At 43.7% G+C, this 16,623-nt stretch overlaps 1 protein-coding gene across 1 annotated transcript; it reads left to right on the top strand.

The window, feature by feature from the left end:
* Positions 1-39: 39 nt before the first annotated feature.
* Positions 40-15,947, top strand: TMED8 (transmembrane p24 trafficking protein family member 8). Its single transcript, XM_038138061.1, has 6 exons — positions 40-368; positions 1,364-1,442; positions 4,005-4,137; positions 5,044-5,182; positions 5,444-5,743; positions 6,895-15,947. Exons 1-6 carry the CDS (start codon positions 296-298, stop codon positions 7,110-7,112), a joined length of 942 nt encoding a protein of 313 aa, XP_037993989.1. The 5' UTR covers positions 40-295; the 3' UTR covers positions 7,113-15,947.
* Positions 15,948-16,623: the final 676 nt, after the last annotated feature.

Raw genomic sequence — 16,623 nt, 5'->3', positions numbered from 1 at the left:
TGTTACCTTGGCAACCGTCGCTTCCTGGAGGTGCGCCCCCTTCTCCCTTCCGCCACTCCCTGCCTGCTGTCAGCCCGCAACGCCGCCCGCGCCCCGTGGCTCTGCAGAACTAAATGTCGACTGGCTGCGTTGTCGAGAGGGGAGGCTGAGGGATGAGCACCGCGGCGCCACCATCTCTCTGCGGCGCCGCTCACACGCACTCGCTCGGGTGTTTCCGTCTCCCGCGCTCGGGTGTTTCCGGCCGCCCCGCTCCGGCCGCGCTCGGCTGTTTCCGGCCGCCCGCCGCACCGTGCCCATGTCGGACGCGCTCTCCGCCCGCTGCCGCTGCGAGCCCGCGGGCGGCGACACCGCGCCCCGGGGCCGCGCAGGTACGGGCTGGCAGGCGGGGCCAGGGGCAGCCCGGCGGCGCGGGTTTAGCGTTGGCCTTGCGGGGAGAGTTTCCTTTACGTGGTGGGTGTGCTCCTTTCTGCCGGAGAAGCCGTGCTGGCGGGAGGCAGCTCCCTGCGCTGGCAGCGCGGCCCCGCCGTGCCGGGGCTCAGCGGAGAGGGGCGGGCTGCGGGCTCCGCACCGCTCGCCTGCCGCTCGGGCGCCTGCCGCTGCAGCAGGAGCTCCTCCGGAACAGCGGGGAGAGCCAGGATTGATGGAGGTTTGTGCTTTCCCCGGTGAGAGTCCCGTCTAACGGGGAGCTGGGCTGCGCGCCCCCGGGCTGGAGCTGTCTCCTTGCCGCCCTGGCTCTTGGGAATGGCCAGCGGCTCCGAGGGGCCGCAGCAAGATGCAGAAGCTGGAACTTGTCCGTGCACAGGGAACCCCCCGTGAACAGGGGTTCACTGCGCTCGGAGAGCAGGGCTGTGAAGCGCGTACCTCGGTCGTGTGGGGACAGAGCTTCCCTGAGTTCAGGAGGCTCGGGGAAGACCGGGAGCCATCTCCACAGACGCTCCTCTTAGCCCTGACCTAGGATTTTCCATCTCGTCAGTGCCCTTTGTGAACTGCTGCACGATTGCTTCTTCCAGGGCTCTGTCAGCACAGCTTTACGTGATGAAATTTGGCCTTGTTCTGTCCTTCTAAAGCTACCATTGGTAGTTCCTGAATGAGTTCCGCTTCTGAGAATAGCTTTACATCAAAAACATGCGAAGCTTTTCGTTCTCCCTTTCCTAGGGTTGAGGCCATTAAAAATCTTTGTTCCATAAGGTTTTAGATACAGCTCATATCATAACACGAAAAACTGGTTGGCACAGGTCTTTGTTCCATAGCTGTGTGACCTTGTCAGTGTCTGAGTGCTGGCTGCAGTTTTTTTTTCCTGTTAGTGTATTATAAACACCAACATTTATTTCACCTTCTCTTGCTATATTCTCTTTGTTGCTAGAAAATGAAGACTCAGCCCAAAAGACAGAGCCTGCAGATCAGCTAGTTGATTCTTTGGAGTCCAGTACTTCACAGAGCGGGTAGGAAAACCTTTTTGTGTGTTGTGGCCCACATGCATGACAGTCTGTTTCACTCTGTGACCTCTTCTGTATGGCAGTTTGTTCTGGGCAGGTAAAAAGAAGGGACTGGAGACTGAATTGTCAGCTTTGGGACAGTATATACCCAAGTCAGTATGGGAGGGCTTGTTCTTACAGGCTTTAAGATTGTTCTAAAGCTTGTGAAACGTAGTTCATGGCTCAGCTATTCAAATCACAGAGTCATTCAGCTTGAAAGGAACCCTGTGCGGTTTTATAATCCATTATAAGAGCTAGTACATTTTCAGGGGCAAATTTTCTATTCTTATCTGGAGGATACTTTAATAATTGAGCGGGCCTACTGTCTGTAAATCTGGTGGAAGCTGTACAAGAAAATACCCTTTACTGTTTTCTTGACAACATTTTGGCTTTTTTTCTTCATCGTTTGTTTTCTGTGTCTCTCCATTAATCCTGCTGCTCAACCCTGTTATCAGATGTTTGGCTTGTTGGTACCAGCTGGGCATGTGGTCTTTGTGGCCAAGTAATTTAATTGGCTAAGCATTAATACTGTGCAGTGCATTTTCATTTGCCATTATACATTTGCTGCACAGGATAAAATTTCAGAAATGTGTGAGTTAATTACAGTAGGTAAACCACAGCTTCATAAAAAAAAAAAAAAGCAAAAATCCAGGAAAAAAAGAACCCACATCAAACTACCCTTCTTACCAAAACAGCAGTTTGATGCCATCTTGGTTTGATGCTGCTGGCATGTCTATCAGACTTCCTGACTACAAATGAGTTCTTCCATCTCTTTATTATATCCTCTAATTTTCTTTAAAGAGATTAATACAGACCACGAGCAAAATAGCCAAAGCAGATGATAGATACTTGTGAACATTACCTATTAAATTTGTCTTAATTTAGATCTTCTTTGAAAGGGATGGAGATGGTCCAAAAGGTTTGTGTGAGAAGGAATCAGCTGAACTCTGTCTTTGTAAGTCTGCCTGTAAAGCTTGTGTAGCTCTTCCTAACCTTTCAGTGAGACTCTTAGGTATCAGTGGTATCTAGAGGAAAAAATTCCCAACCCATAAGCTCCTGTGTTGATGGAGAGTTTTTTGAGATGTGTGCACCTATGGTAGCCAATGACCAAATAGCCCATCTAGGTGTGTTCATACAGCTGCTAAACTGAAATGCAAATAGGCTGGAAAACAATAGCATAGAACTCCAGGAATTCTTCCTTTAAAAAATTGTTCCCACCAAGTATCCTTCTTATCTTGTCCATCTGCTGCCATTTTGTGAACCTGCTCTTCATCTTGTTTGAGTTGTTCTTACAGACCTTCTGGTCTCTTGTGCCAATTCTAGGAAAGGAAATCACACTGTTGAGAGAATATAAGTAAAAAATGGCTTTGTTTCTGGATAAATTCTGTAGTGCCATAGGAGTAACAACTTGAAAACAAAAGCCACATCTGCCCTGTTTAGGTCTTCTCTGTGGATGCAGAATGTGCCTTAATTGAGCTGTGTCTATTTTATAATATTTTTAATTATTCCAAACTATACTCATAAGTCTGCTTCCTTGCTAATGAGAATATTTCTCATTTCTGAGACATTTGAAGAAATGCATTTTTTTTTTCCAATAATGCTGTGTTCTCATGTTTCTGATAATTTAGAGCAAGGCAGTTGACACTGGTTTTGTAGTGCTGTGATTTTTTGATTTTCAAAAGTGCAAATATTTCTATTCTTATTTAATACTAGGTTGCTTCTCATAGTGGTTTCACATATGTAATGACAGCATTTTAGAAGACACTCCTCTGGCTACCTATAGACAACATGCAGCAATTTTTAAAATATAATTTAGAAGAAAATCCTCAACAGAGAATAAATGCCAGAGATGTTTCCTTTCTTGCCCATTCTTTTCCTGCTATGTACCATTCTTATTGTTTTAGCATGTCCATTTTCTTTTGTTACAGTGCAGTACTCGAACCTCTTTTCTTAAGTTATTGTGCTGCCCATTGTATGTGTTACTGCTTGCTTATCTGTGGGGTGTATTTAGACATGGCAGAGACACTTGGGTGCTCCCTGTATCTGTTGGGATTGCTAGTAGGAAAGGCATAACAGGCCACTTAAATTGATAGCATTCTCAGAATGTCTGTCAAAATTGTTCTGAGTTCTTTCACCGATCCAGTTGACCTCTGAGGCAGTATGCAGATGCCATGCAGTAGCTGGCATAAAAGTTGTCCTTTCTTGGGCAGAAAAGTTGCTGCTGATGTCTGTCCTTAGTATAGTGTTGGTGAGCCAGCATGCTGTGCGGTGAGTGCAGTGAATTTCTGCCATCTAAAGGATGGTAAATATGGAGCATCCCACAGAATTTGCTCCCCCTGGCTCACATGGAAAGTAATCATGCAGACATTGCAGGACTGGGGTGGGCAGGGGTTCTTTGTCCAGGTATGGTGCTGACCACAGAAGCTTGTTCCTTCAGTTCATTTGAATGTGAGCTGCAGAGCAGGGATTCCTCTGCTGGCTGTGGCCTGGGTGCGAGTGCTGAACTGTACTGCTCTCTTCCTCCCAAAGGTCACGGGCTGGGGCGCACCTGAGTGCGGACACAACAGAGCATTCGAAGCAAGAAACTGGCACCACTCTGGGGGACCAGAAAGTGGCTGTACGAGAAGAGAAGCTGCCTGACCAAATCCAGTCTCTCAAAAAGGTAGATGGAAGTTTCTTAAGTCTGAGAATGAAGACCGAAGTGCAGCGACAGTTCTCCCACTCTACTACTATGCTTGCCACTGTGGGACTGAGGCTCTAAGGGTTGTGTTAAGATGAAAGTATTATTACATAGATTCAGTTACATTTTTTCCTGTACATTAGTGGGAGATAAATGGTATCAGTCTAATTTGCAAAATCCCTCTTGTGTCTTCAGCTAGTCCTTGCTTCCTTGCTCACCGAGGCTTCAAGTAATTGTCACCTTCTGCTCTTATCTGGTGCTTCTGGAAATTCTATTCTTATGGATTTATGGAAGAGGGAACTGAAATCCCTTGTTTCTTATTGTGAGCAGTAAATTTGTTTGCCATACAGATAGAATCAGGAAAACCTGTACAAGTGACACCGAGTTCAGGACCCGTGAGTTTGCATATATGAGAAGAGAGTGAACCAGATGGATTTCTAACTAGGATGAAGCAATGGCAATTTGATTGTGGCTGTAGTCTAGATGCACACAGAGCTGAAAGGCTCTCCCTAGAAAGATTGTTTCCTGCAAATTTTTTCCAAGAATAATTGGTTAAATCTGTAAGGCTGCTGCTTTGTTGAGGAATGACAATTAACTCTGATGCAAGTGCAAAAATGTGCCTGCCCAGGACTCCCTGGGAGACTAGAGGGAGTGAAATTTGTGCCACTGATGCAGCATTTGACTTCAAAGTTCATTACTTTGGTGCACTGGAGGAAACAAATGCTGAGAGATGTCTCAGAGCTGGCCTACACTAATAATAGAAGTTTCTGCAGGTCTGACTTGGTTTCAGAAAGATGCCTGAGTTACTAATGAGTTGTTTCAAATCTAGGCAGAGACTTTTTAACCAGGGTGGTCTTTGTGACAATGTTTCTTATGTGCTTTGTGCAGGAAGCTGTTCGATTAACCAGCTATCATGTACCTCAGGGAGTAGGGGATATAGTCATGATTCAGTCAGATCACACTGGTGCTGTGGATATCCTTTCAGCTGAGCTGGAGACTGCAGACCTCCTTGGGGAGCAGAGAAAAGGTGAGTCCTGAAGGCAGAACTTTTGTTTGGGTAATTTTTTGAGTGACTGACTAGAAGAGCAGAGACTCTCCTGGAGATACTTCTAATTCCTGCTGGAAATTTGGGCTCCTGGCTAGTGAGTGGGAAAACTTCACATCTGGGGCTTTTGGGAGCAGGTTCCAGAATGCAGGCCCCTTACCAGAAACAGCTTCACTGTTTTCAGGTAATCGTTTGTCAGTAGTGAGAAGTCATGTAAGCCTGTGAACTTCTCTCTTGTCTCAGCTCAGCCTCCACCTCTGGCTGCACCCACCATGTGGACCACTGAGAAGATGAAGGAATTCAAAGCCAAGATGGGCAAGGAGAAGAATGGCCGGATGGTGGTGAAGCGAGGCGAGGTGGTGACAGTCCGTGTGCCAACCCATCCTGAGGGGAAATGCATTTGCTGGGAGTTTGCTACGGATGACTATGACATTGGGTTTGGAGTCTATTTTGACTGGACCACAGTTACTAGCACTGCCATTACTGTTCAGGTCAGTGAATCCAGTGATGAGGAGGATGAAGAGGAGGATGAGGAAATTGAAGGTTAGTGCAGATCTTATAAAGGCTAATTTGTGTTGCTTGTTGCCATGCTGCTGAGCATATCTGTCAGATGCTACAATTTCCATCTACTTTGTTTAGTCAGCCCATTTGCTGTCTCTGCAGCCTATTGGGTTCTTGGTTAGAGTGATAAGAAAGCATTTGGCCCTTCCTGCTTCAGCATCTGTCAATGGCTCCCCTCTCCAAGAGCATTCTTAAAATTGAACGCATGGAAAAGTCAAATCAGAATTCACTCAGTCAACTTCTAGATGATAAAAAACTTAAAGTCTGAAATTTTAACCTGACTGTTTTTGTTAGATTCTCAGACTGAGAAATTTCTGGTGGTGAGTGGAGGCAAGAAGATTTTGTTTTGGGGTGTTGGTTTTTTTGGGTTTTGTTTGTTTGGGGTTTTTTTGTTTGTTTTTTATTTGTTTGGTTTTTTTGGTTTTGGTTTTTTGCTGGTTTTTTGGGGGGTTGGTGTTTTTTTGTTGTTGTTGTTGTTTGTTTGGGGGGATTTTTTTTTTTTGTTTTGTTTTTTTTTGTTTTTTCTGGTTTTCTTTTTTACCCAGTACAACAGTAGCTCCTTCTGACTGTATTTGAAATGTTTTCTACCTGTGTCACTGTACTTGGGAAACACACGAAATGTTGCCTGTTCTGTGGCTTTAGTGTATGTGTGACCAGTGTAGCTGGGAGGTTCGTGTCTGAATTTTGCAGGCCCTGTAAGCAGGGGTAGGTTCCTTTATGAGGAATCCTCTTGGAGAAGTGAATTGAGGTCATAAGACACTATGAGGTAACAGCTAAGAGCTTTCCTGCCTCTCTTTGCTTCAAGTCTACATCACAGGACTGCTGTTGCGTGCATGAAAGCAGTGAGGTGTCTAAAAGGTGTCTAAGCTAAAAAAGAGGAGACTGGGCTGGTGGGCTAATAAATACTGTCCCATCAGTATTCCCAAGAGAACTGGTTCTTGGTATGACCTTTGTTATGATAAGGACTTTGTGGGAATTATTTGCAGAAAGGTCGGAGGAGATGCTCTGGGTAATGCTATCACCGTTAGCCTTCCATATAACTGCATGTCTGTGTTGCATTCCAGTCTTGTTGGTCTTCTTCTGGATCAGGCAGTGTTTCTGCCCTGCTTACTTGTCTCCTCTTTCCCATTCAGGACTGTCCCCTGTAGGCGATGTGGAGCGGGGCTCCAAGAGCTCTCTGCGGCACCGCTATGGAGAGGTCATGCCTGTGTACCGCAGGAACAGCCATCGCGAGGTACAGGCAGGCAGCCATGAGTACCCGGGCGAGGGCATCTACCTGCTGAAGTTTGATAACTCCTACTCTCTGCTCCGCAACAAGACTCTGTTCTTTCACGTCTACTACACTAGCTGAAGAAGAAGGAAGGGGCAAGGATGGCAGGCAGGTGATGGTGAGTGTAGCAGGCTGCCACCCAGCCCTGGTACTGCCTGACAGGCACTGCTGTGTGACAGAACCACGGTGCAATTCTGCCAGCTCTCCTTTGGACATGAACTGCTTTCTACCCACACCCTTCTTCCCCACTGTCTCAGGGGAGAAAGGTAGTTGTGACTGCCTGGTTGTTCCCAGGCAGCTGCTCTTTCTCTAAAACTTTGGGAGGTCTGCTCCATGCAGGCATTGGGCTGGGCCTTCAAGTCACAGCTGGCAATTGCCCAGAAGCCACATTCAGGTGGTTGTGGTTCTGATCTGTTGTGCTGGTACAAAATGAAGTGAAAATAATGTTACTGTTTTGTGAATAACTTTTCCAACTCTCCTACTGCATCTGCATCACTAGAGGGCAGCTGTTCGCCTCAGCGAGCCAGAAGCACAGCTGGCTTGTCACTTAGCCAGGGTAACCCCATCACTACCATCGCTACGGTCACCAGCAGCCTTCCTTCACTCACCGAGTGGCTGGGAGTGCAGCTGGCCAGCAGCAGCCCATGCTGCAGTGGCTTGGCAGTGCTACAGCAGGTGGGCCCCAAATAGCAATCACAGCTCATGTTTGAACAGGGCTTGGGGGCAGAGTGCACACCTTGCAGTTCATAGGAAGTCTTTTCTACAGATTAAGAATTGAATGTTATATCTGTTGATTGTAGACATATGTAGGTGATTAAAACCTCAGTCATTACCAGCAGTTTTTTTCTGTAATCCAGATGTGAAGCAGAGGACATTACTTACTGCTATGCTGAATGAATACAAAATGGTTGGAATACAACCAATAAATATACAGGAAATGTTTCTTAGTAGCAGGATGTTGGTTCACTGGTATTGCAACCATATGTAGCAAGGAAAAGGCTCCCAGAGAAATGCAGTTTATCAGCTGCTGTTGTGCTGTTGCAAAGGTATTGTTAGGAAGTTCCTTGGCATGTTTTGGTGACTAGTGATGGTATTAGTTATCACCTTCTGCTTAAGTAGTGGCTGAGTTGAACAAGGAGAAGTTAATCCATCAGAGATGAATCTTAAACATGTTTATTTGTAGCTGTTGTTTATTGTTATACTTTTAACTTGAAATAGTTCTCTTTTCTAAGAATACTGCTGTATTTACATTTTGATACCTCTTTGCAGAGATACAAAATGACTTTCCATGGTGATACTAGAAAAGTTCTGAGTTTTATTTTTAAATCCAAGTCCAGGATTTTTTTAAGTCCAGTTAAAGCACCTCTACTTGGTCCATTCCTTCTATTGAGAGGAAACAACGGACAGAATTATTTGGGGTAGTTAAAGCCAAAGATTTTGCTCTCGTAGGAGGGCTGCCTATTTCCTATTAAGGGCATGTTGTAATGCTGTACAATTTGCTCTATATTCAAGCCTACTTTGAAGTATCTCTGCTTACTGATTCACTGCTCCAGAGCACTTAGTAGGTCAAAATGGTAAGAGAGGAAGCAGACAGTTTGCAATAGAGCAGCCCAAGCCGGGAGCAGGAGGAGTGGAAATTGGAAGAGCCCTGCTTGGAGCACAGTTGCTTTCTGGGGGAGTGGGCAAGGAGCGAAGTTATTGCTACTTTGGGCCCTGAGAAGTGGAGAAAACAGCCACCTTTCTCAAAAGAGAGAGTGTATTCACCAGGATGGAGGGGAACTGCAAAGCTGCTTTATTCAAGCAGATTGAGCACAGCGAGACAGAACAGTAGGGCTTGGTGTCTGTCAGAGCAAGATGCTCTTTCTGTTAGCAGCTTGGAGAGGGCTATTCCTTCCTTTAACCTCTCATGGATGAAATTAAGAACCTTCCTGTGGCCTTTCTAGAGCACTTGAATGAGGCCTGAGCAATTTAGGTAAGGTGTTTGGGTTTTTTTCATCCTTTGTCTATCAAGTTCCTAGATATTGCTGATGGAGCAACACACTTCACTTCTAACAGAGAAGTAGTAGCATGTTTGCTGATATAAAACATCAGTTTAACAACATTTCATAGTTGGTGTGTTTTGTATAGACATGGGAATGAGAGGCTGGGGAGCAGCACTGCAGAAAGGGACCAGGGGGTCCTGGTTGACGGCAAGTTGAACATGAGCCAGCAGTGCCCTGGCAGCCAGGACAGCCAGCATTGTCCTGGGGTGCATCAGGCACAGCGTGGCCAGCCGGGCAAGGGAGGGGATTGTTCTGCTCTGCTCTGCACTGGGGCAGCCTCACCTTGAGAGCTGGGCGCATTTTTCAGCAGCACAATGTAAAAAAGGCATTAAGCCATTAAAGACCATCCAAAGGAGAGCCACAAGGATGGTGAAGGGTCTGTAGGGAAGCCATATCCCCACATAGGAGTGGCTGAGGTCACTTGGTCTGTTCAGCCTGGAGGAGACTGAGGGAAGACCTCACTGCAGTTACAGCTTCCTCATGAGGGGCAGGCACTGATCTCTTCAATCTTGTGACTAGTGACAGGACTCAGGAAATGGCATGAAGCTGAGTCAGGGGAGGTTTAGGTTGGGTATAAGGAAAAAGTTTTTCACCCAGATGGTGGTTGAGCACTGGAACAGGCTCCCCAGGGAAGTGATCACTGCACCAAGCCTGACAGAGCTCAAGGGTGTTTGGACAACACTCTCAGGCGCATGTTCTGATTGTTGGGGTTTCCTGAGACAGGAGCTGGACTCAATGATCGTGATGGGCCTCCTCCAACTCAACATACTCTATGATTCTATGAACCTTTTGTACTGAGTCACTGGAAAAAACCTTGCAACTATTTATGATCACACAGAAAACACTATGGGCCAATGCCAGAAGAAAAGTTGCACATAAAATACAGAAGCTGGTCATGTCCCAGAGTAATAAGATCAGCCACATACATGTGTGGTCAGTGCCAGGGCTCTTCAGGCTGTTCTGCAGCCTCTGGGAAAACTTGGTGGTGCTGAAACTCAGTGGTGAAGTTCTGCAGGATGTTGAAGGAAATAAAAAATAGGAATTACATTTTTCTTAGAGGTTTCACTAGGTTGTTCCTTACATTATTTTTTATGTTGTTAATTTGGAAAAAATACTTTTGTTCATCGCTCAATGCTTGTCAGGGAAGTGTTTTTGTAAAAGTAGGTACAAGCTGTGAACTCCAAATTGTCCAAATTCCAAGTTTATGGAATTTCACTTAGATCCATTACCTAAAGACTGCATCAGGTAGAATCTTACAGTAGAGGATTAGACTAATAATTTTCTTTGAACAGATGATGTAGGAAGTAAAAGATACCAACAACACGGAAATGGCAAGTTTATTTAGTAAATGCTTTAACAACACAAGCCAGTCTCTGAAAATAAGGTCAGTGCTGGAATTAACTGCCACAAGTTGTCAGGAGATGAGACCATACTTCTTTTCCAGCTTCAGTGGGTCTTATAGAGGGAAAAGGGTCTGTATCCTTACAAATTACAGTCTATCCATCTGATACACACAATAATTCACATTCAGACAGAAATACCATAAATTCCCAAAAATCTCCAGGTGCTTCAGGCCTTTAGACTCAGAAAAGTGTTTAAATAACTGTTTTTTAAGAAATGAGACTTTTTTTCATGGCCTGTTTTATAAAAGAAATGAACATTTCATTAAAAGTTTATTGAAACTGTCATTTGTAATAAAATCTGAATTATTGAAACCTCTAGAAACACTCTAAAGACAGTAACAGTTTCATTATATTTTGGACAACTGCTCATACCCATATAGTAAAGTAATTCCTTAAAAAGCTGATAACCAAGTCCAGCAGTAGCAGTTGAATATTGTGAAGACACTTCTGCAGCTCAGGCCACCTGAGTTACTCATCACATTCTGCAATTGACAGTGTCCGTTCATAACAGCTTCTGGTTTAAAGAGAGTTGAGTTGAAAAAGCAAATCACAACCACATATATTTGGGGATTTTACTCCTCCACCCTTTTTAAAGTATTGGTTTGTGAATAATGAAAGTTGCTCATTAAAAATGTGACAAAGAGATTAATGAAGCATCATTCAGATGGCAGGCATCAGTCATGTCAGTCAGCTCACACACATACAGTACAAAATACTTGGACAGCCAAGGCCTGTAAAGCAGGGCTGTGCCAGGACCATCAGAAATGATCGTGACATGGCTGCAGCATGCCACTGCTGCAGGAGGTATGGAGTACAGGACCCCTGGGCCTCATGAAGCACTGCATGCAGCAGTAACTGCAGCACGCCCAGCTCTCCCCAGATGTTCTAAAGGCTGTTCTCATCCTCCACTCAGGTCAGTGCTGTGATCCAGTGTAACCCATCTCCTGCACACACAGCAACACAGGTACAGCACCCCAGCACGTTGAACCTGTCTCCCACACAACACTGCAGCTACAGCAGCCTGGTCTAGCTGAAGGTATCCCTGCCCATGGGAAAGCAGTTGGGACTCGATGATATTCAAAGTCCACTTGCAATCCAAACCATTATATGATTTTATGAGTAAATGTGACAATAGTTTAACAAGATATGATGGCAAGGTATACTTAACTGTTCACTGCATAGAGGACAGGGTCAGACAAAACTGTCAGGGAGACTCTCTGCTGAGTCATGAGGTTCAGAAAGGACCCCCTTATTTTTTAAACTCCTTTCTCAAAGGGAATTTAGGTGTGTCTGGATCCAAACTTAGTCCCAGACTTGGCCAGCGGTTTACCTATAAAGGATTACACGCACAGTCAATCCTGTATCTCACTTAGCTGAGATTTCAGAGTTTTATATGCTATTAGTAAGAATTCCTGAGCAAGGGATCTCTCAGCCTCAAGAAGTTAACCCTAAGAGAGGGGTTGAGTAGAGATCCTGGGGCACAGCCTACTGCCATGCAGGAGAGGGTAACAGGCCCTGGCCTGTCCACTATTTAGAGTAAGATGATTGACTTACAGTCATATTTCCATACAGGCTGTATTCTGGGTTTCCTTGTGCCCAACTGACCCTAAGCTGTTGAGCAAGACCTATGGCCCTTAACTATTGTGCTCTGTCTTCTCAGAGTCCATCTTAAGCCAGGTACAGTCCTGCTGACCACCACTGGTGGCTGGCTCTTGCTCAAGCAGAAGTGGGAGGGGAGAGCACACTGTCATCCGAGGCACTGAAGTGAAGAAGATGGAATAGACCCTTCAGTCTGACTACAGTGTCAGCATTGCCCCACTCAATGATTGCTGTTGGTCCTTGGCTGTGAGATCTGCAGAACCCTGTGTGTGTGTGCTGGTTAACATAAGATGTACTATTTGGCACCTACTCCACTTTCTAATTAGGATTTATTTCTGTTGAAGGGAACTCTGACCTGGTTGTACGTGAGATATGCCAGAATTATTGATCCTCAGCTGCACAGCTTGTTGCATGCTAGTGGATTATCTCCATTTAAAACTATACTGTGGTTTTGATCACAAAACCTGCCTTACAATCAGTTTTGATCACTTACTGACACATAGATAGTATGTCCCAGTTTTCAAGCCATTAGTTAATGGTTTTTGCTAAGATAAATTGCACTGTAGATGGCAAACCTGTTATTCAGTTCTTGCTTTCTGAAGTGTGGACTAATCTTTAATAAGGCTTGGGTCACTCTTTTGGAATTCTGCCCATCTACCTGGTCTCATTGACTTAAGCCCAAAAGCAGCATTGAATGTGGAATGTCATCCCAATGAGTATGTGCCCAGCCTGCAAATGCAGCCTGCCCACAGACAGGCCTGCTGCAGTGGAACTGAAAGTATTTGGTGTGTGTTGTTTCACTGCTTAAGTTTGCCAGAAGTATCTGGTATCTTTTAGGAACACAAGATAGTTTTAGGATTATTTAATCTTCAGGAAAGCTTCATAGTTGTACAGGATAATTCCTCTTTTTGTTTATTTTCTTATATTTCCATATTATACAAGTATGTTGTTTCTCAGGTATTCAACTAGCATTCATTATCAAAGTGACAACTTCTTTTTGGAAGGATACACAGTTTTTATTAGTTTTCTGATAAATCAATAGCTTGGCTGTGTGGCCAGTGATTAACAGCAGCCATTCCTGTTCAGTATCAAACCCATAGTTGTTTCAAAGAAATAATCTTATTTCGCATGTGTAATTTTTTCAGTTTGGTATATTTCCTAGATTTGTATTCAATCTTGCTAGCTGGCTTAGACAGTTATGGAAATCCTTCTTATATAAATAGAGATCTTTGGAACTAGACCTTGGGTCGAGAAAGAAAAATAAAGTTTAAATGCAGTTGCACTTCAGAGAGGGAAATTAATCCTCAGGAAAGCAAAATTTTTTGTTTCTAGGGAAGGAAGACTTCAAATAGGTTTTTAATATATGTTTCCTTTCCCTCTAAATTGTCTTTAGAAATTCAGAAAGCTAAATCAAAGAAGAAGCTTCTTTTGCATTTTGGGTTTGCTTTTGTGAAAGCACAAAATTGTTTTCCATCTTGTTTTGAATATAATTTAGATCTAAATAAAATTTACATTCAGTCAGAGATATATCCTGTAGCAAAGGACTTGTATAAAAATTACCTTGGATAAGTGTTGAGTTATAATAATGGTACTATTCTGTTGGACATTTTTTATGTCAGAGAAGGTCATAAGCTCTCCATTGTTTCCTCTTTTTTGCTTTAGGTGTAATGTAGCAGCAGAAGTTTAAAATGTATATGTTTTATTGAGAACAGAGGGTTAAAATTGCTTAAATCGAGGACCATTACTGGTACTGCTTACATGTACTCAGACCCTTTGGAGACCTGTAAAACGTTCTCAGGAAAGGTAACTGGTGTCAGACACAGGCTTGTAGCAAATTAATGCTCGGGACCCATTTAATATGCACAAACAAGTAAGATGAAAATGTGTTAAGAGGAAGAGCTTAGTTACCTGAGTTCAGGTGCTCAGAAAGTCAAGTTACTATGCACTGAGTCTAGAAGGCAGCCACATGCCTCTCTTTGTGGCTGTACCCAGTCAGCTTATCTCCTTGTACCTGTGTGTGCATGTAACCTCCATCTATGGCCTGCACCGGGTCAGTTATTGTGGAGCTGGACCTGGTGAGGTGAATTTGAGGTAAATCTTATTACAGGTCTAGTTGCTGAAAGATTTTGTTGTTCCTGTGGGGAATTAGGGGAGAGAAGGAATCCCTAAATGAGTTCACTTTCATCCTGACTGCTTATACTCTTCCTTCTTGTCTCACTACCCCTATTAAAGCCACTCTACAGAGGATTTATCACAAGGTGCCTTAGGAACAAACAGCATGTCTGAAATGAGACCATAGGTGTCATTAATGCAAGAGATTTCTTCTTATTTCTCTGCCCATTTGGGTAGGGGGTAGTACTTGCTAAGGTCAGGCAGGGAGAGCCCCTCTAGGCTGTTCCTGGAGATCTAATCTGTTCATAGCCCACCTCGTTGCTGTCAGATGAGTAGTACAATGGTATTTGAATTTCCTGGTGCCATATATTCTTTGCCTTCATATGCTGCTGTCAGATGTCTAGGAACACCAGAGGACTGCTCCTTTTGATATGCTGACACTAAACCCAAGGACCAGAGGAACTAGATAGACATAGAAGAGTGTTTCTTATGGCCATAATTTTCTCTAAAAAGAGTGTTGAAATCCAGAGTTGTGAGTGGTGTGTGCTTATGCATGTTGAGTGTGGATGAGAGACCAAAGCAACAAGTTTTTTGTTTAGGCTTTTTTTTTTATATCTACAAGTGTAAAACAAAAAAAAAATTCTCCTTTTCTAATCTATCTGAGAAAATATTGGATGTGACAATATCATGTAGATGAATGAGAACTTCACAACTGGCAGAATGAAAAACTGGGAACTGATTGTGTTAAATGCATTGCTAATTAGACCGTGAAAGAAGACAGGAGTTTAGCAGGAGTCAAAGTGTTAAGGCATTTATCTAAACAAGTTGAATTGCAGTAAATACCAATTAAATAAAGTTTTAAAAGGTAGATAAAACAGGAGAGTTCAAATGTCTATTACAAGAAGGAGAGTGTTCTGGGCAGATAGTCCACATTTGCCTGGAGAGAGTCTCTGGCTACTTGTTCCGAAACTGTGGTGCTGTTGCAGCTGAAGGTGCATCAGGCCAGGTGGATGGTGGATCTGAGTCCCCTTGGCTTTTCTGGGTTCCATTCTGGATTTTACATGTTGCTTTCTCAGAATCACCATATATTAAATGTAGCCATTATTGGGAAGGGAGAGAAGAAGAATTTTCTGATCCAACTGAGGGTTAACTGTTTTAAACCCATCTGGACTGGTGAGTCAAGTCCCTTGGCCAAGAAGCAGGATGCCAGCCGCAAAATTCAGAGCGAAGAAGACCTTGCCAAGTAATGACTTTGACGTTTAGGAGCCATGTTTGGAGATGATAAATAGCTGGAGATGGCCTCCCTGCAACCTCCAAGATGCCCTGGGAACAGCTCTCCTCAGAGGGAAGCAGGCTGCTTTCCACTCACAGGCTTTCAATGGGGAGCACCTTGTAGCTTGTCACAACTTTTTCAGACCTATGTTCTTGTGAACTGTGATGGTTGTTTGTCAGTCCTTACCTATGTGATGTAAATATTTTTGATGTCCTGTGATTTCAAAATTGAGTTCTCAATGCCAGCTGTTTGCTTTCCATGCGCTCACCAAGAGGTGAGTTTTAAATAGAGAAGAGGGTATTTTAACAAAATATGTCACTGGACTCTTTCTGAAGGACACATATGAAGGCTATATTTATAGTGTGCTTGCATTCCTACTACAATTGGTTTGTATTGTTTATATTTGATGTGTTGTGGTTGATTTGTAATAATATATTGGAACTTACTCTCTTTAAATAAACTTTTCACTATGCAACCAAGAACTTCATCTTCTGTTTAAGGCAAGTGAATATCTTGATATGAAAAATTCAGCTATCCAACAAAACAAGAATGCAGTTAGTTTTAGGAGCAAAGAGGAAGCAAATACGCAAAATATACTTTGCAGCGTACAGGAGATTCTGATGCAAATGGATAGGAAAATGCTTTGTTATCAGCTCATGATGATGGTTCCAGCCAGGAAATCTTTTGTCTATTAAAGTGATTTGCTGGAATATTTTTCTTGAGATTGTACTGAATGTTTGAGGAATTGGAGAGGAACAAGCAAGTAGCCAAGCTCATATAATGGACATAGGTAGAGTTTGAATACTTTACCCTCCAGTTCTTCATACTGGTACTTGTCACCTCCATTTGCAGAGATCCCCTAGCTCCTTTGTTACTTCAGCTTTCAATCTGGAGGATTTAGAAACATCTCTTCAGTTACCAAATACTCATTAAATTGTCTACAGAAGAGTGTTTGCTCCTCACAGCTGCTTTGCCCCTCAGCTTTATCATTCTACAAAGGCTGAATTTACATGTCCTGAAAGAAGCACTTGTTGGTCAAAATGAGGAATGATGGCTGTAGCGGGAGTCATCTTTTCTCACCCATCTCATTTCAAGTTTGGCAGGACAAGTGCTGCAGCGGTTCAATTCTCTGTTCTAGTCCCTTGGAACACTTTTATAAACTA

This window comes from Motacilla alba, chromosome 5, assembly GCF_015832195.1.
Source record: "Motacilla alba alba isolate MOTALB_02 chromosome 5, Motacilla_alba_V1.0_pri, whole genome shotgun sequence".
NCBI classification, from domain to species: Eukaryota; Metazoa; Chordata; class Aves; order Passeriformes; family Motacillidae; genus Motacilla; species Motacilla alba.
Note: the sequence above shows the minus strand (reverse complement) of the source record. Positions and strands in the feature narration are given on the sequence as shown.

Coding starts and splice junctions, on each gene's coding strand:
- TMED8 (XM_038138061.1), top strand. CDS start 296: ATGTCGGACGCGCTCTCCGCCCGCTGCCGCTGCGAGCCCGCGGGCGGC. Junction 1,443..4,004: donor TCCAGTACTTCACAGAGCGG/GTAGGAAAACCT, acceptor TTCCTCCCAAAG/GTCACGGGCTGGGGCGCACC. Junction 4,138..5,043: donor AAATCCAGTCTCTCAAAAAG/GTAGATGGAAGT, acceptor TGCTTTGTGCAG/GAAGCTGTTCGATTAACCAG.